This window comes from Poecile atricapillus, chromosome 30, assembly GCF_030490865.1.
Source record: "Poecile atricapillus isolate bPoeAtr1 chromosome 30, bPoeAtr1.hap1, whole genome shotgun sequence".
Classification (NCBI taxonomy): domain Eukaryota; kingdom Metazoa; phylum Chordata; class Aves; order Passeriformes; family Paridae; genus Poecile; species Poecile atricapillus.
The window spans coordinates 750,219-772,176 of record NC_081278.1 but is presented as its reverse complement, the minus strand read 5'-3'; the positions used below and the strand labels follow the sequence as shown (position 1 = coordinate 772,176).

At 56.2% G+C, this 21,958-nt stretch overlaps 1 protein-coding gene and 1 long non-coding RNA gene across 6 annotated transcripts in view; one reads left to right on the top strand and one right to left on the bottom strand.

The window, feature by feature from the left end:
* The window catches only part of GYS1 (glycogen synthase 1), a 40,748-nt gene that overhangs the window by 9,294 nt on the left and 9,496 nt on the right, over positions 1-21,958 (top strand). For 2 of the 4 annotated variants that reach the window (XM_058859770.1, XM_058859768.1), the window contains exons 4-11: positions 2,701-2,892; positions 4,846-5,031; positions 7,229-7,373; positions 12,510-12,627; positions 14,507-14,627; positions 16,340-16,446; positions 18,322-18,381; positions 18,506-18,584. In XM_058859770.1, coding sequence (XP_058715753.1) covers positions 2,701-2,892; positions 4,846-5,031; positions 7,229-7,373; positions 12,510-12,627; positions 14,507-14,627; positions 16,340-16,446; positions 18,322-18,381; positions 18,506-18,584 — 1,008 coding nt within the window. Of the gene's footprint in view, positions 1-2,700; positions 2,893-3,125; positions 3,246-4,845; positions 5,032-7,228; positions 7,374-12,509; positions 12,628-14,506; positions 14,628-16,339; positions 16,447-18,321; positions 18,382-18,505; positions 18,585-21,958 lie in introns of those variants that run through there. The other 2 variants (XM_058859772.1, XM_058859771.1) reach the window with 2 other exon arrangements.
* On the bottom strand, positions 4,925-6,798 carry LOC131589941 (uncharacterized). Of its 2 annotated transcripts, none has more exons than XR_009279893.1 (3): positions 6,606-6,798; positions 6,163-6,513; positions 4,925-5,052 (listed from the first exon to the last, which is right to left on the bottom strand). It is a non-coding gene; the product is annotated as an uncharacterized LOC131589941 (long non-coding RNA). The 2 variants fall into 2 exon arrangements; XR_009279894.1 differs by lacking the exon at positions 4,925-5,052 and adding an exon at positions 5,643-5,736.

Here is a 21,958-nt window from a genome sequence, read left to right as displayed (position 1 = left end):
AGGGAAGGAGTTTTGGGGTCAGGGGATCAGTTTTGGGGTCAGAGGAGGAATTTTGGGGTCAGAGGATCAGTTTTGGGGTCTGGGAAGGAGTTTTGGGGTCAGAGGATCAGTTTTGGGGTCAGAGGATCAGTTTTGGGGTCAGGGGAGGAGTTTTCGGGTCAGGGAAGGAGTTTTGGGGTCTGGGAAGGAGTTTTGGGGTCAGGGGAGGAATTTTGGGGTCTGGGAAGGAGTTTTGGGGTCAGGGGAGGAGTTTTGGGGTCAGGGGAGGAATTTTGGGGTCAGGGGAGGAGTTTTGGGGTCAGGGGAGGAATTTTGGGGTGGGGAATCCCAAGAATTTGGGGTCACCTGTGGCTGGGGGGGTTTGGGGGGTCCTGGGGGGGGTTGGGGACAGTGGGGGTGGGGCCAGAAGGGCCCTGGGGGGGGGTTGGGGACACCCGAGGCTGCCCCTCCCCCCCCCCAGGGCACGTGGGGTCTATTTTTAGCCCCCCCCGCCCCTCCCCCCACACCCAGCAAAGGTCAGGGCGGCCCCAAATCCCAAAAAAGGGGGAGGGGGCCCCTCCAGGGGGGCTCCAGACCCCATTTGGGGTCACTCGAGGCATTTTGGGGTCGCCCACCCCCTTTTTAGGGACATTTGTCACATTTTGGGGTCATTTGTGGGGTCGTTCATTGGATTTTTAGGGACTTTTATTCCATTTTTGGGGACATTTATTCCGTTTTTGTGGACATTTATTCCATTTTTTGGGGTCATTTATTCCATTTTAGAGACATTTATTCCATTTTAGGGACATTTATTCCATTTTTAGGGACATTTATTCCATTTTAAAGACATTTATTCCATTTTTGGGGTCATTTATTCCATTTTAGGGACATTTATTCCATTTTTAGGGACTTTTACTTCATTTTTGGGGACATTTATTCCATTTCTAGGGACATTTGTTCCATTTCTAGGAACATTTATTCCATTTTTGGGGACATTTATTCAATTTTTGGGGACATTTATTCAATTTTTGGGGACATTTATTCCATTTTTGGGGTCATTTATTCCATTTTAGGGACATTTATTCAATTTTTAGGGACATTTACTCCATTTTTGGGGACATTTATTCCTTTGGGGTGCCCCTGGAATTTGGGATTTCCCCATTTTGTGCCCCAAAGTGACAAAAGAGACCCCAAAGTGACAAAAGGGGACCCCAAAGTGACATTTTGGGGTGCTGAGGGTTTGGGGACCCCCAAATTTTGGGGTTCTAGGTGCATTTTGAATATTTTCTGATGGGACAGACCCCAACAATGAGCTTTGGGGTGTCCCTGGAATTTGGAATTTCCCCATTTTGAGCCCCAAAGTGACAAAAGGAGACCCCAAAGTGACAAAAGGAGACCCCAAAGTGACAAAAAGAGACCCCAAAGTGACATTTTGGGGTGCTGAGAGTTTCGGGGACCCCCAATTTTGGGGTTCCAGGTTCATTTTGGGCATTCCCTGATGGGAATTATCCCCAAACTCATCTTTGGGGTGTCCCTGGAATTTGGAATTTCTCCATTTTGAGCCCCAAAATGACAAAAGGAGACCCCAAAGTGACATTTTGGGGTGCTGAGGGTTTTGAGGACCCCCAAATTTGGGGTTCCAGGTGCATTTTGGACGATCCCTGATGGGAATTATCCCCAAACTCATCTTTGGGGTGCCCCTGGAATTTGGGATTTCCTCATTTTGAGCCCCAAAGTGACAAAAGGAGACCCCAAAGTGACAAAAGGGGACCCCAAAGTGACATTTTGGGGTGCTGAGGGTCTCAGGAACCCCAAATTTTGTGTTCCAGGTTCATTTTGAATATTTTCTGATGGGACAGACCCCAAAAATGAGCTTTGGGGTGTCCCTGGAATTTGGGATTTCCCCATTTTGTGCCCCAAAGTGACAAAAGGGGACCCTAAAATGACATTTTGGGGTGCTGAGGGTTTCGAGGACCCCCCAAATTTTGATTTCCAGGTTCATTTTGGGCGCTGGCTGATCGAGGGCAGCCCTGAATGGGGATTTGGGGTGCCCCTGGAATTTGGGATTTCCCCATTTTGTGCCCCAAAGTGACAAAAGGTGACCCCAAAGTGACAAAAGGAGACCCCAAAGTGACATTTTGGGGTGCTGAGGGTCTCAGGAACCCCAAATTTGGGGTTCCAGGTGCATTTTGGGCATTCCCTGATGGGGCAGACCCCAAAAATGAGCTTTGGGGTGTCCCTGGAATTTGGGATTTCCCCATTTTGTGCCTCAGAACAACAAAAGGGGACCCTAAAATGACATTTTGGGGTGCTGAGGGTCTCAGGAACCCCAAATTTTGGTTTCCAGGTTCATTTTGGGCATTCCCTGATGGGAATTATCCCCAAACTCATCTTTGGGGTGCCCCTGGAATTTGGGATTTCCTCATTTTGAGCCCCAAAGTGACAAAAGGAGACCCCAAAGTGACAAAAGGGGACCCCAAAGTGACATTTTGGGGTGCTGAGGGTCTCAGGAACCCCAAATTTTGTGTTCCAGGTTCATTTTGGGCATTCCCTGATGGGGCAGACCCCAAAAATGAGCTTTGGGGTGTCCCTGGAATTTGGGATTTCCCCATTTTGAGCCCCAAAGTGACAAAAGGGGACCCCAAAGTGACAAAAGGGGACCCCAAAGTGACATTTTGGGGTGCTGAGGGTTTGGGGGACCCCCCAAATTTTGTGTTCCAGGTTCATTTTGGGCGCTGGCTGATCGAGGGCAGCCCGGCCGTGGTGCTGCTGGACGTGGGGGCCACGGCCTGGAGCCTGGAGCGCTGGAAGGGGGAGCTGTGGGAGAGCTGCTCCATCGGCGTCCCCTGGTACGACCGCGAGGCCAACGACGCCGTGCTCTTCGGCTTCCTGGTGGCCTGGTTCCTGGGAGAGGTGGGTTTTGGGGTCCCTGGTGGGATTTTGGGGTCCCTGAGGAGGTTTTGGGGTCCCTCAGGGGGTTTGAGGTGGTTTTGGGATGGGTTTGGGGTGGTTTTGGGGTGCACTGGTACGATCGCGAGGCCAACGACGCCGTGCTCTTCGGCTTCCTCGTGGCCTGGTTCCTGGGAGAGGTGGGTCTGGGGTCCCTGAGGAGGTTTTGGGGTCCCTGATGGGATTTTGGGGGGTCCCTGAGGGGATTTGGGATGGTTTTGGGGCAGTTTTGGGGCAGTTTTGGGGTGCCCTGGTACGACCGTGAGGCCAACGACGCCGTGCTCTTCGGCTTCCTCGTGGCCTGGTTCCTGGGAGAGGTGGGTCTGGGGGTCCCTCAGGGGGTTTTGGGGTCCCTGAGGAGGTTTTGGGGTCCCTCAGGGGGTTTTGGGGTGGTTTGGATGGTTTTGGGGCGGTTTTGGGGTGCCCTGGTACGACCGCGAGGCCAACGACGCCGTGCTCTTCGGCTTCCTGGTGGCCTGGTTCCTGGGAGAGGTGGGTCTGGGGGTCCCAGATTGAATTTTGGGGTCCCTGAGGAGGTTTTGGGGTCCCTCAGGGGGTTCGGGATGGTTTTGAGGTGGTTTTGGGGTGCGTTTGGGGGTCCCTGAGGTGTTTTTGGGGTCCCTGAGGAGGTTTCGGGGTCCCTGATGGGTTTTGGGGATGTCCCTGGTGGGGTTTTGGGGTCCCTCAGGGGGATTTGGGGTCCCTCAGGGAGTTTTGGGGTCCCTCAGGGGGTTTGGGATGGTTCTGAGGTGGTTTTGGGGTGCGTTTGGGGGTCCCTGAGGTGTTTTTGGGGTCCCTGAGGGGGTTTTGGGGTCCCTGATGGGTTTTGGGGTCCCTGAGGGGGTTTTGGGGTCCCTGATGGGTTTTGGGGTGTCCCTGGAGGGGTTTTGGGGTCCCTGATGGGTTTTGGGGTGTCCCTGAGGGGGTTTTGGGGTCCCTGAGGGATTTTGGGGTCCCTGGTGGGATTTTGGGGTCCCTGATGGGTTTTGGGGTGTCCCTGGAGGGGTTTTGGGGTCCCTCAGGGGGTTTTGGTGTCCCAAAGTGGGTCTGGGGGTCCCTGATTGGGTTTTTGGGATGGGTTTGGGGTCCCTCTTGTGGGATCTGTGTGGGTGACAGTGACACCTGGTGCCACCTGTGCCCACCTGGTGACCCCTGTGCCCACCTGGTGCCACCTGTGCCAACCTGGTGACAGTGACAGTGGCACAGGGGGGTTTTCAGGTGGGCTGTGGGGACACCAGGTGTGGCAGCAACACCCGTGGTGGCTCGGTGGTGGCTTTGGGTGCCACCTGTGCCCACCTGGTGCCACCTGTGCACACCTGGTGACAGCGACAGTGGCATGGGGGGGTTTTCAGGTGGGCTCTGGGGACACCTTGGGTGCCCCGTGATGACTTTGGGTGACCCCTGAGCACACCTGGTGACCCCTGGGCACACCTGGTGACCCCTGGGCACACCTGTGCCCACCTGTGCCCACCTGGTGACAGTGACAGTGGCATGGGGGGGTTTTCAGGTGGGCTCTGGGGACACCTTGGGTGCCCTGTGGTGACTTTGGGTGACACCTGGTGCCACCTGTGCCCACCTGTGCCCACCTGGTGACAGTGACAGTGGCACCGGGGGTTTTCAGGTGGGCTCTGGGGACACCAGGTGTGGTGGTGACACCTTGGGTGCCCTGTGGTGGCTTTGTGGTGACACCTGGTGCCACCTGGTGCCACCTGTGCCCACCTGGTGCCACCTGTGCCCCCCTGGTGACCCCTGGTGATCCCCTTTGGGTGCCACCTGTGCCCACCTGTGCCCACCTGTGCCCCCCTGGTGACCCCTGGTGATCCCCTTTGGGTGCCACCTGTGCCCACCTGTGCCCACCTGTGCCCCCCTGGTGCCACCTGTGCCCCCCTGGTGACACCTGTCCCCCCCCGTGGTCAGTTTGCGGCGCAGAGCGAGGAGCGGCCGTTCATCGTGGGTCACTTCCACGAGTGGCTGGCGGGGCTGGGGCTGGTGCTGAGCCGCGCCCGGCGCTTGCCCGTGGCCACCATCTTCACCACGCACGCCACCCTGCTAGGCCGCTACCTGTGCGCCGGGAGCGTGGACTTCTACAACAACCTGCACAGCGTGAGTCTCACCTGGGGACACCTGGGGGGGCTGGGGACATGGGGACACACCTGGGGACACACCTGGGGACATGGGGACACACCTGGGGACACACCTGGGGACATTGGGCATACCTGGGGATAGGGGTCGCTACCTGTGCGCCGGGAGCGTGGACTTCTACAACAACCTGCACAGCGTGAGTCTCACCTGGGGGGGCTGGGGACACACCTGGGGACACACCTGGGGGGGCTGGGGACACCTGGGGACACACCTGGGGACATTGGGGACACACCTGGGGACACACCTGGGGACAGGGGTCAGTACCTGTGCGCCGGGAGCGTGGACTTCTACAACAACCTGCACAGCGTGAGTCACACCTGGGGACATGGGGACACACCTGGGGACATGGGGACACACCTGGGGACACACCTGGGGACATGGGGACACACCTGGGGACAGGGGTCAGTACCTGTGCGCCGGGAGCGTGGACTTCTACAACAACCTGCACAGCGTGAGTCACACCTGGGGACACCTGGGGGGGCTGGGGACATGGGGACACACCTGGGGACATGGGGACACACCTGGGGACACCTGGGGACATGGGGACACACCTGGGGACACACCTGGGGACATGGGGACACACCTGGGGACAGGGGTCAGTACCTGTGCGCCGGGAGCGTGGACTTCTACAACAACCTGCACAGCGTGAGTCACACCTGGGGACACCTGGGGGGGCTGGGGACATGGGGACACACCTGGGGACATGGGGACACACCTGGGGACACCTGGGGACATGGGGACACACCTGGGGACACACCTGGGGACACCTGGGGACATGGGGACACACCTGGGGACACCTGGGGACATTGGGGACAGCTGGGGACACACCTGGGGACACCTGGGGACACACCTGGGGACATTGGGGACATGGGGACACACCTGGGGACATTGGGGACACACCTGGGGACAGGGGTCAGTACCTGTGCGCTGGGAGCGTGGACTTCTACAACAACCTGCACAGCGTGAGTGACACCTGGGGGGGCTGGGGACACACCTGGGGACACCTGGGGACACCTGGGGACATGGGGACAGCTGGGGACACACCTGGGGACATTGGGGACATGGGGACACACCTGGGGACATTGGGGACACGTGGGGACACCTGGGGACAGTTGGGGATATGGGGATACACCTGGGACACCCCTGGAGACGTGGGGACACACCTGGGGACATGGGGACACACCTGGGAATGACAGGGAAACACCTGGGCACACCTGAGTGCATCCTGGGCACGTGGGGACACACCTGAGGACACCTGAGGACATGGGGACACCTGGGACACACCTGGGGACACACCTGGGGACACCTGGGACACACCTGTGGACACACCTGGAGACACCTGGAGATATGGGGACACCCCTGGGGATGTGGGGACACACCTGTGAAGGTCAGGGACACACCTGGGACACACCTGGGGACAATTGGACATTCCTGGGGTCACACCTGGGGACATGGGGACACACCTGGGGACACCCCTGGGGATGTGGGGACACACCTGTGAAGGTCAGGGACACACCTGGGACACAGCTGGGGACAATTGGATATTCCTGGGGTCACACCTGGGGTCACACCTGGGGACACACCTGGGGACAATTGGACATTCCTGGGGTCACACCTGAGGCTCAGGGCTCACTCTGGGGATTTGGGTGAGCTCAGGTGTGTCCAGGTGACCCCAGGTGAGCTCAGGTGTCCCCAGGTGTGTCCAGGTGTCCCCAGGTGTGTCCAGGTGTCCCCAGGTGAGCTCAGGTGACCCCCAGGTGTCCCCAGGTGACCCCAGGTGAGCTCCAGGTGAGCTCAGGTGACCCCCAGGTGTGTCCAGGTGTCCCCAGGTGAGCTCAGGTGTCCCCAGGTGACCCCAGGTGTCCCCAGGTGTCCCCAGGTGAGCTCAGGTGACCCCAGGTGAGTTTAGGTGACCCCCAGGTGACCCCAGGTGAGCTCAGGTGTCCCCAGGTGTCCCCAGGTGACCCCAGGTGAGCTCAGGTGTCCCCAGGTGACCCCAGGTGAGCTCAGGTGTCCCCAGGTGTCCCCAGGTGACCCCAGGTGTCCCCAGGTGTCCCCAGGTGACCCCAGGTGAGCTCAGGTGTCCCCAGGTGACCCCAGGTGTCCCCAGGTGAGCTCAGGTGACCCCAGGTGACCCCAGGTGGGCTCCTCCCCGCAGTTTGACGTGGACAAGGAGGCCGGCGAGCGCCAGATCTACCACAGGTACTGCCTGGAGCGCGCGGCCGCGCACTGCGCCCACGTGCTGACCACCGTGTCCCACGTCACCGCCGCCGAGGCCGAGCACCTGCTCAAGCGAAAACCAGGTGAGACCATCCCAGACACACCTGGACACCCCAAAATCCTCCTAAAATACCCCAAAATACCCCAAAAACCACCCAAAAACCACCCAAAATACCCCAAATCCTCCCAAAACACCCCAAACCCACCGTGTCCCACGTCACTGCCGCCGAGGCCGAGCACCTGCTCAAGCGAAAACCAGGTGAGACCATCCCAAAATCCTACCTGAACATCCCAAAATCCTCCTAAAACACCCCAAAATACCCCAAAAACCACCCAAAAACCACCCAAAAACCTCCCAAAACACCCCAAATCCTCCCAAAATACCCCAAACCCACTGTGTCCCACGTCACCGCCGCCGAGGCCGAGCACCTGCTCAAGCGAAAACCAGGTGAGACCATCCCAAAATCCTACCTGGACATCCCAAAATCCTCCTAAAACACCCCAAAATACCCCAAAAACCACCCAAAAACCACCCAAAATACCCCAAACCCACCGTGTCCCACGTCACCGCCGCCGAGGCCGAGCACCTGCTCAAGCGAAAACCAGGTGAGACCATCCCAAAATCCTACCTGAACATCCCAAAATCCTCCTAAAACACCCCAAAATACCCCAAAAACCACCCAAAAACCACCCAAAACCACCCAAAATACCCCAAATCCTCCCCAAACCCACCGTGTCCCACGTCACCGCCACCGAGGCCGAGCACCTGCTCAAGCGAAAACCAGGTGAGACCATCCCAAAATCCTACCTGAACATCCCAAAATCCCACCTGAACACCCCAAAATACCCCAAAATCCCCACAAAATACCCCAAAAACCACCCAAAATACCCCAAACCCACCGTGTCCCACGTCACCGCCGCCGAGGCCGAGCACCTGCTCAAGCACAAACCAGGTGAGACCGTCCCAGACACACCTGGACACCCCAAAAACCTCCTAAAACACCCCAAAATACCCCAAAATCCTCACAAAAACCACCCCAAAACCACCCAAAAACCTCCCAAAACCCCCCAAATTCTCACAAAACACCCCAAATCCTCCCAAAATCCTCCCAGATCCTCCCAAAATCTTCCCAGATCCTCCCAAATCCTCCCAAATCCTCCCAAAATTTTCACAAAATACCCAAAATCTTCCTAAAATACCCAAAATTTTCCCAAATCTTCCCAAATCTTCCCAAATCCTCTCAAAATCCTCCCAAAACCCTCCCAAAATCTTCCCAAAACCCTCCCAAATCGTCCCAAATCTTCCCAAATCCTCCCAAAATCCTCCCAAAATCTTCCCAAATCTTCCCAAAATCCTCCTAAAATACCCAAAATCTTCCCAAATCTTCCCAAATCCTCCCAAAATCTTCCAAAATCTTCCCAAATCCTCCCAAAATCTTCCCAAATCCTCTCAAAATCTTCCAAATCCTCCCCAAATCCTCCCAAATCCTCCCAAATCCTCCCAAATCCTCTCAAAATCTTCCAAATCCTCCCCAAATCCTCCCAAATCCTCCCAAATCATCCCAAATCCTCCCAAAAGCTTCCAAAATCTTCCAAATCTTCCCAAATCCTCCCAAATCCTCCCAAAATCTTCCCAAATCCTCCCCAAATCCTCCCAAATCCTCCCAAAATTTTCACAAAATACCCAAAATCCTCCTAAAATACCCAAAATCTTCCCAAATCTTCCAAAATCTTCCCAAATCTTCCCAAATCCTCCCAAAAGCTTCCAAATCCTGCCAAATCTTCCCAAAATCTTCCCAAATCTTCCCAAATCCTCCCCAAATCCTCCCAAATCCTCCCCAAATCTTCCCAAATCCTCCCAAATCCTCCCCAAATTCTCCCAAATCCTCCCAAAATCTTCCCAAATCCTCCCAAAATCTTCCCAAATCCTCCCAAATCCTCCCCAAATCCTCCCAAAATCCTCCCAAATCGTCCCAAATCCTCCCAAAATCCTCCCAAATCTTCCCAAATCCTCCCCAAATCCTCCCAAAAGCTTCCAAATCCTCCCAAAATCTTCCCAAAATCTTCCCAAATCCTCCCAAATCCTCCCAAAATCCTCCCAAAATCCTCCCAAAATCTTCCCAAATCCTCCCAAATCCTCCCAAATCCTCCCAAATCCTCCCCAAATCATCCCCAATCCTCCCAAAAGCTTCCAAAATCTTCCAAATCTTCCCAAATCCTCCCAAAATCCTCCCAAAATCTTCCCAAATCTTCCCAAAATCTTCCTAAATCGTCCCAAATCTTCCCAAATCCTCCCAAATCCTCCCAAATCCTCCCAAATCTTCCCAAAATCCTCCCAAAATCCTCCAAAATCCTCCCAAATCCTCCCAAATCCTCCCAAATCTCCCCAAATCCTCCCAAATCCTCCCAAAATCCTCCCAAAATCTTCCCAAATCCTCCCAAAATCTTCCAGGGATTTGGGGGGGACATTTTTGGGTGTTCCCCGAGGATTTTGGGGTCCCCTCCAACACCTGGAGAGCCCCAAAATCCTAAAGACCCCTCCCCAAAATCCCCCGGGGGGGGTTTTTTTTGGGGGGAAACGCAGGGATTTGGGGGGTGGGGGATTTTTGGGGGTGTCTGGGGGGGTTTTGGGGGTGTCTGGGGGTTTTGGGGGTGTCTGGGGGGGTTTTTGGGGGTGTCTGGGGGGTTTTTGGGGGTGTCTGGGGGGTTTTTGGGGGTGTCTGGGGGGTTTTTGGGGGTGTCTGGGGGATTTTTGGGGGTGTCTGGGGGGATTTTGGGGGTGTCTGGGGGGGTTTTGGGGGTGTCTGGGGGTTTTTTGGGGGTGTCTGGGGATTTTTTGGGGTGTCTGGGGGGGTTTTTGGGGGTGTCTGGGGGGTTTTTGGGGGTGTCTGGGGATTTTTGGGGGTGTCTGGGGGGTTTTTGGGGGTGTCTGGGGGATTTTTGGGGGTGTCTGGGGGATTTTTGGGTGTGTCTGGGGGGGTTTTTGGGGGTGTCTGGGGGGGTTTTTGGGGGTGTCTGGGGGGTTTTTTGGGGTGTCTGGGGGTTTTTGGGGGTGTCTGGGGGATTTTTGGGGGTGTCTGGGGGGTTTTTGGGGGTGTCTGAGTGGTTTTTGGGGGTGTCTGGGGGTTTTTGGGGGTGTCTGGGGAATTTTTGGGGGTGTCTGGGGGGTTTTTGGGGTGTCTGGGGGGTTTTGGGGGTGTCTGGGGGATTTTTGGGGTGTCTGGGGGGTTTTGGGGGTGTCTGGGGGATTTTTGGGGGTGTCTGGGGGGGTTTTGGGGTGTCTGGGGGGTTTTTGGGGGTGTCTGGGGGGTTTTTGGGGGTGTCTGGGGGATTTTGGGGGTGTCTGGGGGGTTTTTGGGGGTGTCTGGGGGGTTTTGGGGGTGTCTGGGGGGGTTTTTGGGGTGTCTGGGGGTTTTTGGGGGTGTCTGGGGGATTTTTGGGGTGTCTGGGGGGTTTTTGGGGGTGTCTGGGGGGTTTTTGGGGGTGTCTGGGGTTTTTGGGGTGTCTGGGGGGTTTTTGGGGGTGTCTGGGGGGTTTTTGGGGGTGTCTGGGGGTTTTTGGGGGTGTCTGGGGGATTTTTGGGGTGTCTGGGGGATTTTTGGGGGTGTCTGGGGGGTTTTTGGGGGTGTCTGGGGGGTTTTTGGGGTGTCTGGGGGGTTTTTGGGGGTGTCTGGGGGTTTTTTGGGGGTGTCTGGGGGTTTTTGGGGGTGTCTGGGGGGGTTTTGGGGGTGTCTGGGGGGGTTTTTGGGGGTGTCTGGGGGGTTTTTGGGGTGTCTGGGGGGTTTTTGGGGGTGTCTGGGGGATTTTTGGGGGTGTCTGGGGGGATTTTGGGGGTGTCTGGGGGGGTTTTGGGGGTGTCTGGGGGTTTTTTGGGGGTGTCTGGGGATTTTTTGGGGTGTCTGGGGGGGTTTTTGGGGGTGTCTGGGGGGTTTTTGGGGGTGTCTGGGGGGGTTTTTGGGTGTGTCTGGGGGGGTTTTTGGGGTGTCTGGGGGTTTTTGGGGGTGTCTGGGGGATTTTTGGGGTGTCTGGGGGATTTTTGGGGGTGTCTGGGGGTTTTTGGGGGTGTCTGGGGATTTTTTGGGGTGTCTGGGGGGTTTTTGGGGGTGTCTGGGGGATTTTTGGGGGTGTCTGGGGGTTTTTGGGGGTGTCTGGGGGGTTTTTGGGGGTGTCTGGGGGATTTTTGGGGTGTCTGGGGGATTTTTGGGGGTGTCTGGGGGGTTTTGGGGGTGTCTGGGGGGGTTTTTGGGGTGTCTGGGGATTTTTGGGGGTGTCTGGGGGATTTTTGGGGGTGTCTGGGGATTTTTGGGGGTGTCTGGGGATTTTTGGGGGTGTCTGGGGGGTTTTTGGGGTGTCTGGGGATTTTTGGGGGTGTCTGGGGGGTTTTGGGGTGTCTGGGGGGGTTTTGGGGGTGTCTGGGGGGTTTTGGGGGTGTCTGGGGGGGTTTTTGGGGGTGTCTGGGGGGTTTTTGGGGGTGTCTGGGGGGTTTTTGGGGTGTCTGGGGGGTTTTTGGGGGTGTCTGGGGGTTTTTGGGGTGTCTGGGGGTTTTTGGGGTGTCTGGGGGGGTTTTGGGGTGTCTGGGGGGGTTTTGGGGGTGTCTGGGGGGTTTTTGGGGTGTCTGGGGGGTTTTGGGGTGTCTGGGGGTTTTTTGGGGTGTCTGGGGGGTTTTTGGGGGTGTCTGGGGGATTTTTGGGGGTGTCTGGGGGTTTTTGGGGGTGTCTGGGGGTTTTTTGGGGTGTCTGGGGGGGTTTTTGGGGGTGTCTGGGGGATTTTTGGGGGTGTCTGGGGGATTTTTGGGGTGTCTGGGGATTTTTGGGGGTGTCTGGGGGTTTTTGGGGGTGTCTGGGGGGTTTTTGGGGGTGTCTGGGGGGTTTTTGGGGTGTCTGGGGGATTTTTGGGGGTGTCTGGGGAGTTTTGGGGGTGTCTGGGGGGGTTTTGGGGGTGTCTGGGGGATTTTTGGGGGTGTCTGGGGGATTTTTGGGGTGTCTGGGGGGGTTTTTGGGGTGTCTGGGGGATTTTTGGGGTGTCTGGGGGGTTTTTGGGGGTGTCTGGGGGGTTTTTGGGGGTGTCTGGGGGGTTTTTGGGGGTGTCTGGGGGTTTTTGGGGGTGTCTGGGGGGTTTTTGGGGGTGTCTGGGGGGGTTTTTGGGGGTGTCTGGGGGGGTTTTGGGGGTGTCTGGGGGTTTTTTGGGGTCCCCCTGACCCCCCCGGGACCCCTCCCCAGACCTGGTGACCCCCAACGGGCTGAACGTGCGCAAGTTCTCGGCCATGCACGAGTTCCAGAACCTTCACGCCCAGAGCAAGGCCCGCGTCCAGGAGTTCGTCCGGGGACACTTCTACGGGTCCGTCACCCCAAAAGGGACCCCAAAAACGTGAAAGGGACCCCAAAAAACCCAAAAAGGGACCCCAAAAACCCCAAAAATGGACCCCAAGAACCCAAAAACCCCAAAAGGGACCCCAAAAACCCCAAAAGGGACCCCAAAAACCCCAAAAGGACCCCAAAACCCTAAAAGGGAGCCCAAAACCCCAAAAGGGACCCCTTTTTTTTTGTCTTTGGGCTGTTTTCCGTCTGTTTTGGGGTTCCCCGGGTGTTTTTGGGCTGTTTTTGGGCTGTTTCGGGGTTCCACTGTTGTTTTTTAGGCTGTTTTGGGGTTCCCCAGGTGGTTTTTGGGCTGTTTTCCGTCTGTTTCGGGGTTCCCCTGTTGTTTTCCGGCTGTTTTGGGGTTCCCCAGGTGTTTTTGGGGTGTTTTCAGGCTGTTTTCCGGCTGTTTTGGGGTTCCCCAGGTGGTTTTGGGCTGTTTTGGGGCTGTTTCGGGGTTCCCCTGTTGTTTTTGGGCTGTTTTCTGGGTGTTTCAGGGTTCCCCTGTTGTTTTGGGGGTGTTTTGAGGCTGTTTTCCGGGTGTGTTGGGGTTCCCCTGTTGTTTTTGGGCTGTTTGGGGGCTGTTTCGGGGTTCCCCTGTTGTTTTCTGGATGTTTTTGGCTGTTTTTGGGCTGTTTTGGGGCTGTTTCAGGGTTCCACTGTTGTTTTTGGGCTGTTTTGGGGCTGTTTTGGGGTTCCCCTGTTGTTTTGGGGGTGTTTTTGGGCTGTTTTTGGGCTGTTTTTGGTTGTTTTTGGCTGTTTTTGGCTGGTTTTTGGCTGTTTTCCGGGTGTTTTTGGCTGTTTTTGGGCTGTTTTCCTGCTGTTTTGGGGTTCCCCTGTTGTTTTTGGGCTGGTTTTGGCTGGTTTTGGGCTGTTTTGGGGCTGTTTTGGGGTTCCCCAGGTGGTTTCAGGCTGTTTTCCGTCTGTTTTGGGGTTCCCCAGGTGTTTTTGGGCTGTTTTGGGGCTGTTTTGGGGTTCCCCTGTTGTTTTTGGGCTGTTTTCCTGCTGTTTCGGGGTTCCCCTGTTGTTTTCCGGCTGTTTTGGGGTTCCCCAGGTGGTTTTTGGGCTGTTTTGGGGCTGTTTCGGGGTTCCCCTGTTGTCTTTGGGCTGTTTTCTGGGTGTTTTGGGGTTCCCCAGGTGTTTTTGGGCTGTTTTCTGGCTGTTTTGGGGTTCCCCTGTTGTTTTGGGGGTGTTTTTGGGCTGGTTTTGGCTGTTTTCCTGGTGTTTTTGGGCTGGTTTTGGTTGTTTTTGGCTGTTTTCCGGGTGTTTTTGGCTGTTTTTGGGCTGTTTTGGGCTGTTTCGGGGTTCCCCAGGTTTTTTTGGGCTGTTTTCCGTCTGTTTCGGGGTTCCCCAGGTGTTTTTGGGCTGTTTTCCGTCTGTTTCGGGGTTCCCCGGGTGTTTTGGGGGTGTTTTTGGCTGTTTTTGGGCTGTTTTTGGGCTGTTTTTGGCTGTTTTCCGGGTGTTTTTGGCTGTTTTGGGGCTGTTTTTCTGCTGTTTCGGGGTTCCCCTGTTGTTTTGGGGGTGTTTTTGGGCTGGTTTTGGTTGTTTTTGGCTGTTTTCTGGGTGTTTTTGGCTGTTTTTGGCTGTTTTCCGGGTGTTTTTGGCTGGTTTTTGCCTGTTTTCCGGGTGTTTTTGGCTGGTTTTTGGCTGTTTTCCGGGTGTTTTTGGCTGTTTTTGGGCTGTTTTTGGGCTGTTTTTGGCTGTTTTCCGGGTGTTTTTGGCTGTTTTTGAGCTGTTTTCCGTCTGTTTCGGGGTTCCCCAGGTGTTTTTGGGCTGTTTTTGGTTGTTTTTGGCTGTTTTCCGGGTGTTTTTGGGCTGTTTTCCGTCTGTTTCGGGGTTCCCCAGGTGAGTTCCCCCTGCAGACACCTGGATTTCGACCTGGACAAGACGCTCTTCTTCTTCATCGCCGGCCGTTACGAGTTCTCCAACAAAGGCGCCGACATTTTCCTGGAGGCGCTGGCCCGGCTCAACTACCTGCTGAGGGTGACATTGGGGACATTGGGGACATTGGGGACACTGGGGACACTGAGGGGACACTGGGGACACTGAGGGGACACTGGGGACACTGAGGGGACATTGGGGACATCTGGGGACACTGAGGGGACACTGGGGACATTGGGGACATTGGGGACATTGGGGACATTGGGGACATTGGGGACATTGGGGACACTGGGGACACTGAGGGGACATTGGGGACATTGGGGACATTGGGGACATTGGGGACATTGGGGACATTGGGGACATTGGGGACACTGAGGGGACACTGGGGGGACATTGGGGACACTGAGGGGACACTGGGGACATCGGGGACATTTCCTGGAGGCGCTGGCCCGGCTCAACTACCTGCTGAGGGTGACATTGGGGACATTGGGGACACTGAGGGGACATTGGGGACATTGGGGACATTGGGGACATTGGGGACATTGGGGACATTGGGGACATTGGGGACACTGAGGGGACACTGAGGGGACACTGGGGACACTGGGGGGACATTGGGGACATTGGGGACATCTGGGGACACTGAGGGGACACTGGGGACATTGGGGACATTGGGGACATTGGGGACATTGGGGACACTGGGGACACTGAGGGGACATTGGGGACATTGGGGACATTGGGGACATTGGGGACATTGGGGACATTGGGGACATTGGGGACACTGAGGGGACACTGGGGGGACATTGGGGACACTGAGGGGACACTGGGGACATCGGGGACATTTCCTGGAGGCGCTGGCCCGGCTCAACTACCTGCTGAGGGTGACATTGGGGACATTGGGGACACTGAGGGGACATTGGGGACATTGGGGGGACATTGGGGACATTGGGGGGACATTGGGGACATTGGGGACATCTGGGGACACTGAGGGGACATTGGGGACACTGAGGGGACATTGGGGACACTGAGGGGACAGCAGGGACATTGGGGACATTGGGGACATTGGGGACATTGGGGGGACATTGGGGACATTGGGGACATTGGGGACATTGGGGACACTGAGGGGACAGCAGGGACATTGGGGACATTGGGGACATTGGGGACATTGGGGGGACATTGGGGACATCTGGGGACATTGGGGACATTGGGGACATTGGGGACATTGGGGACACTGAGGGGACACTGGGGACATCTCGGGACATTGGGGACATTGGGGACATCTGGGGACATTGGGGACATTGGGGACACTGAGGGGACATTGGGGACACTGAGGGGACAGCAGGGACATTGGGGACATTGGGGACATTGGGGACATTGGGGACACTGAGGGGACATTGGGGACATTGGGGACATTGGGGGGACATTGGGGACATTGGGGACATTGGGGACATTGGGGACACTGAGGGGACATTGGGGACATTGGGGACATCTGGGGACATTGGGGACATTGGGGACATTGGGGACATCTGGGGACATTGGGGACACTGAGGGGACATTGGGGACACTGAGGGGACACTGAGGGGACATTGGGGACATTGGGGACACTGAGGGGACACTGAGGGGACATTGGGGACATTGGGGACACTGGGGGAACTTGGGGACATTTGGGGACATTGGGGACATTGGGGACATTTGGGGACATTGGGGACATTGGGGACATTGGGGACATTTGGGGCAGCTTTGGGGACCTTTGGGGACCCCAGGTGACCTTTGGGGACCTTTGGGGACCCCGTGTGACACCTGGGGACCCCCTGCAGGTGAATGGCAGCGAGGTGACAGTGGTGGCATTTTTCATCATGCCCGCCAGGACCAACAACTTCAACGTGGAGTCGCTCAAGGGCCAGGCCGTGCGCAAGCAGCTCTGGTGGGAGCCCAAAAACCCCCAAATTCACCCCAAAAACCACAAAATTCACCCCAAAAACCCCAAAATTCACCCCAAAAACCCCCAAAACCACCCCAAAAACCCCCAAAACCACCCCCAAAACCCCAAAATTCACCCCAAAAACCACAAAATCCACCCCAAAAACAACAAAATTCACCCCAAAAACCCCAAAATTCACCCCAAAAACCACAAAATCCACCCCAAAAACCCCCAAAACCACCCCCAAAACCCCAAAATTCACCCCAAAAACCACAAAATCCACCCCAAAAACCACAAAATCCACCCCAAAAACCCCCAAATTCACCCCAAAAACAACAAAATTCACCCCAAAAACAACAAAATTCACCCCAAAAACCCCCAAATTCACCCCAAAAACAACAAAATTCACCCCAAAAACAACAAAATTCACCCCAAAAACCCCCAAATTCACCCCAAAAACAACAAAATTCACCCCAAAAACAACAAAATTCACCCCAAAAACCCCCAAATTCACCCCAAAAACCCCCAAAACCACCCCAAAAATCACAAAATTCACCCCAAAAACAACAAAATTCACCCCAAAAACCCTCAAATTCACCCCAAAAACCCTGAAATTCACCCCAAAAATCACAAAATTCACCCCAAAAGTCACAAAATTCACCCCAAAACCCACAAAATCCAACCCAAAAAAACTCAGGGACCCCCAAAATCCTTCAAGGACCCCCAAAATCCTTCAAGGACCCCCAAAATCCCTCTGGGACCCCCAAAATCCCCCGGGGACCCCCAAAATCCCTCAAGGACCCCCCAAAATCCCTTCAGGGACCCCCAAAATCCTTCAAGGAACCCCCAAAATCTCCCGAGGACCCCCCAAAATCCCTCTGGGACCCCCAAAATCCTCCTGGGGACCCCCAAAATCCCTCTGGGACCCCCAAAATCTCCTGGGGACCCCCCAAAATCCACCCTGGGACCCCCTAAAATCCCTCAAGGACCCCCCAAAATCCCTCAGGGACCCCCAAAATCCTTCAAGGACCCCCAAATCCCTCTGGGATCCCCCAAAATCCCCCAAGGATACCCCTAAAATCCCCTCTGGACCCCCCAAAATCCTTCAAGGACCCCCCAAATCTCTCAAGGACCCCCCAAAATCCCCTCAGGGACCCCCAAAATCCCTCAAGGACCCCCCAAAATCCTCTCGGGGACCCCCAAAATCTCCCGGGGACCCCCAAAATCCACCCTGGGACCCCCAAAATCCCTCTGGGACCCCCAAAATCCCCCAAGGACCCCCCAAAATCTCTCAGGGACCCCCAAAATCCCTCTGGGACCCCCCAAAATCCCCCGGGGACCCCCAAAATCCCTCTGGGACCCCCCAAAATCCCTCAGGGACCCCCAAAATCCCTTCAGGGACACCCAAAATCCCTCAAGGACCCCCCAAAATCCTTCAAGGACCCCCAAATCCCCCAAGGATACCCCTAAAATCCCCTCTGGGACCCCCAAAATCCTTCAAGGACCCCCAAAATCCCCTCTGGGACCCCCAAAATCTCCTGGGGACCCCCAAAATCCTTCAAGGACCCCCCAAATCTCTCAAGGACCCCCCAGAATCCCTCGGGGACCCCCAAAATCCTTCAAGGACCCCCAAAATCCCCTGGGGACCCCCAAAATCCCTCAAGGACCCCCCAAAATCTCTCAGGGACCCCCAAAATCCCCTCTGGGACACCTAAAATCCTTCAAGGACCCCCCAAATCTCTCAAGGACCCCCCAAAATCCCTCTGGGACCCCCAAAATCCTCCGGGGACCCCCAAAATCCCCTCTGGGACCCCCCAAAATCCCTCTGGGACCCCCAAAATCCCCCGGGGGACCCCCAAATCCTGACCCCTCCCGCAGGGACACGGCCAACGCCGTCAAGGAGAAATTCGGGAAGAAACTCTACGAGTCTCTGCTGGTGTAAGAACCCCCCCAAAAAAAAAAAACCCCAAAAGACCCCCCAAAAAAACCCCCAGAATTTTGGGGGACCCCTGAGTGGGCTCCGGGGGGAATCTCCTGAACCCCCAAATCCCAAAAATTCCAGGGGGAACCTCCCGGATATGAACAAGATGCTGGACAGGGAGGATTTCACCATGATGAAGAGAGCCATCTTCGCCACCCAGGTGCCTTTTTTGGGGGGCTGGGACCCCCTTTTTGGGGTCTGGGACCCCTTTTTGGGGGGCTGGGATCCCTTTTTGGGGGGCTGGAACACCTGGGGACCCCTTTTTGGGGGGTGGGATCCCCTTTTTGGGGGGCTGGGATCCCTTTTTTGGGGGTCTGGGATCCCTTTTTGGGGTCTGGGACCCCTTTTTGGGGGGCTGGGACCCCTTTTTGGGGGGTCTGACACACCTGGGATCCCTTTTTGGGGGTGGGATCCCCTTTTGGGGGGTCTGACACACCTGGGATCCCTTTTTGGGGGGCTGGGACCCCCTTTTTGGGGGGTGGGATCCCTTTTTGGGGGGCTGGGACCCCTTTTTGGGGCTGGGAACCCTTTTTGGGGTCTGGGATCCCTTTTTGGGGGGCTGGGACCCCCTTTTTGGGGGGCTGGGACACCTGGGACCCCTTTTTGGGGGGCTGGGACCCCTTTTTTGGGGTCTGGGATCCCTTTTTGGGGGTGGGACCCCTTTTTGGGGGGCTGGGATCCTTTTTGGGGGGTGGGACCCCTTTTTGGGGGGCTGGGATCCTTTTTGGGGGGCTGGGATCCTTTTTGGGGGGCTGGGATCCCTTTTTGGGGGGCTGGGCCATCTGAGACCCCTTTTTGGGGGGCTGAGACCCCTTTTTGGGGTCTGGGACCCCTTTTTGGGGGGTGGGATCCCCTTTTTGGGGGGCTGGGATCCCTTTTGGGGGGTGGGATCCCCTTTTTGGGGTCTGGGATCCCTTTTGGGGGGTGGGATCCCCTTTTTGGGGGGCTGGGATCCCTTTTTGGGGGGCTGGGACCCCTTTTTGGGGGGCTGGGATCCCTTTTTGGGGGGCTGGGCCATCTGAGACCCCTTTTTGGGGGGCTGAGACCCCTTTTTGGGGGGCTGGGACACCTGGGACCCCTTTTTGGGGGGCTGGGACCCCCTTTTTGGGGGGCTGGGACCCCCTTTTTGGGGGGCTGGGATCCCCTTTTTGGGGGCTGGGACCCCTTTTTGGGGGGCTGGAACACCTGGGACCCCTTTTTGGGGGGCTGGGATCCCTTTTTGGGGGGCTGGGACCCCTTTTTGGGGGGCTGGGATCCCTTTTTGGGGGGCTGGGCCATCTGAGACCCCTTTTTGGGGGGCTGAGACCCCTTTTTGGGGGGCTGGGACACCTGGGACCCCTTTTTGGGGGGCTGGGATCCCTTTTTGGGGTCTGACACACCTGGGACCCCTTTTTGGGGGTGGGATCCCCTTTTGGGGGGCTGGGACCCCTTTTTGGGGGGTGGGATCCCTTTTTGGGGGTCTGGGACCCCCTTTTTGGGGGGTGGGATCCCTTTTTGGGGGGCTGGGACCCCTTTTTGGGGGTTGGAATCCCCTTTTTTGGGGGTTGGAATCCCCTTTTTTGGGGGGTGGGACCCCCTTTTTGGGGGGCTGGGACACCTGGGACCCCTTTTTGGGGGGCTGGGACCCCTTTTTGGGGGGCTGGAACATGTGGGACCCCTTTTTGGGGGCTGGGACACCTGGGACCCCTTTTTGGGGGGCTGGGACATGTGGGGACCCCCTTTTTGGGGGGCTGGGATCCCTTTTTTGGGGGGTGGGATCTCTTTTTTGTGGGCTGGGACCCCTTTTTGGGGGTCTGGGACCCCTGGGACCCCTTTTTGGGGGGCTGGGATCCTTTTTGGGGGGCTGGGACACCTGGGACCCCTTTTTGGGGGGCTGGGACACCTGGGACCCCTTTTTGGGGGGCTGGGACACCTGGGACCCCTTTTTGGGGGCTGGGATCCCCTTTTTGGGGGGCTGGGATCCCTTTTTGGGGGGTGGGACCCCCTTTTTGGGGTCTGACACACCTGGGACCCCTTTTTGGGGGGCTGGGATCCCCTTTTTGGGGGGTGGGATCCCTTTTTTGGGGGGCTGGGATCCCTTTTTGGGGGGCTGGGACCCCCTTTTTGGGGGGTGGGATCCCCTTTTTGGGGGGCTGGGACCCCCTTTTTGGGGTCTGACACACCTGGGGGCCCCTTTTGGGGGGTGGGGTCCCCTTTTTTGGGGGTGAGGGGATTTTGGGAGTCCTGAATCCTCTTTTTTGGGGTGAGGAGGAGATTTTAGGGGTCCTGAATCCCATTTTTTGGGGGTGTTGAGGGGATTTTTGGGGGTGTTGAGGACATTTTTTGGGGGTATTGAGGACATTTTTTGGGGTGTTGAACCCCAAATTCGGTGTCCCATTTTTTGGGGTATTGAGATGATTTTTGGGGGTGTTGAGGAGATTTTTGGGGTGTGAGGGGATTTTTGGGGGGTATTGAGGACATTTTTTGGGGTGCTGAACCCCCAAATTCGATGTCCCATTTTTTGGGGTGTTGAGGACATTTTTGGGGGTATTGAGGTGATTTTTGGGGGTGCTGAACCCCAAAATTCGGTGTCCCATTTTTGGGGTTATTGAGGACATTTTTTGGGGTGTTGAACCCCCAAATTCGGTGTCGCATTTTTGGGGGTGTTGAGGGGGTTTTTGGGGGGTATTGAGGACATTTTTGGGGGTGTTGAACCCCAAATTCGGTGTCCCATTTTTTTGGGGTATTGAGGTGATTTTTGGGGTTATTGAGGTGATTTTTGGGGGCGTTGAACCCCCAAATTCGGTGTCCCATTTTTTGGGGTATTGAGGTGATTTTTGGGGTTATTGAGGTGATTTTTGGGGGCGTTGAACCCCCAAATTCGGTGTCCCATTTTTTGGGGTATTGAGGTGATTTTTGGGGGTGTTGAGGGGATTTTTTGGGGTGTTGAGGGGATTTTGGGGGGTGTGAGGGGATTTTGGGGGGTGTTGAGGACATTTTTTGGGGGTGTTGAGGGGATTTTTGGGGTGTTGAGGGGGTTTTTGGGGGTATTGAGGGGATTTTTGGGGGTGCTGAACCCCCCAAATTTGGTGTCCCATTTTTTGGGGTTTTGAGGTGATTTTTGGGGTTATTGAGGTGATTTTTGGGGTGTTGAACCCCCAAATTCGGTGTCCCATTTTTTGGGGGTGTTGAGGGGATTTTTGGGGTGTGAGGGGATTTTTGGGGGGTATTGAGGACATTTTTTGGGGTGCTGAATCCCCAAATTCGGTGTCCCATTTTTTGGGGTGTTGAGGGGATTTTTGGGGTGGTGAACCCCCAAATTCGGTGTCCCATTTTTTGGGGTGTTGAGGGGATTTTTTGGGGGTGTCAAGGGGATTTTTGGGGTGGTGAACCCCCAAATTTGGTGTCCCATTTTTGGGGGTGTTGAGGGGATTTTTGGGGGTGTTAAGGGGATTTTTGGGGGTGTTGAGGACATTTTTGGGGGTGTTGAACCCCCAAATTCAGTGTCCCATTTTTTGGGAATGTTGAGGACATTTTTGGGGGTGTTGAGGGGAT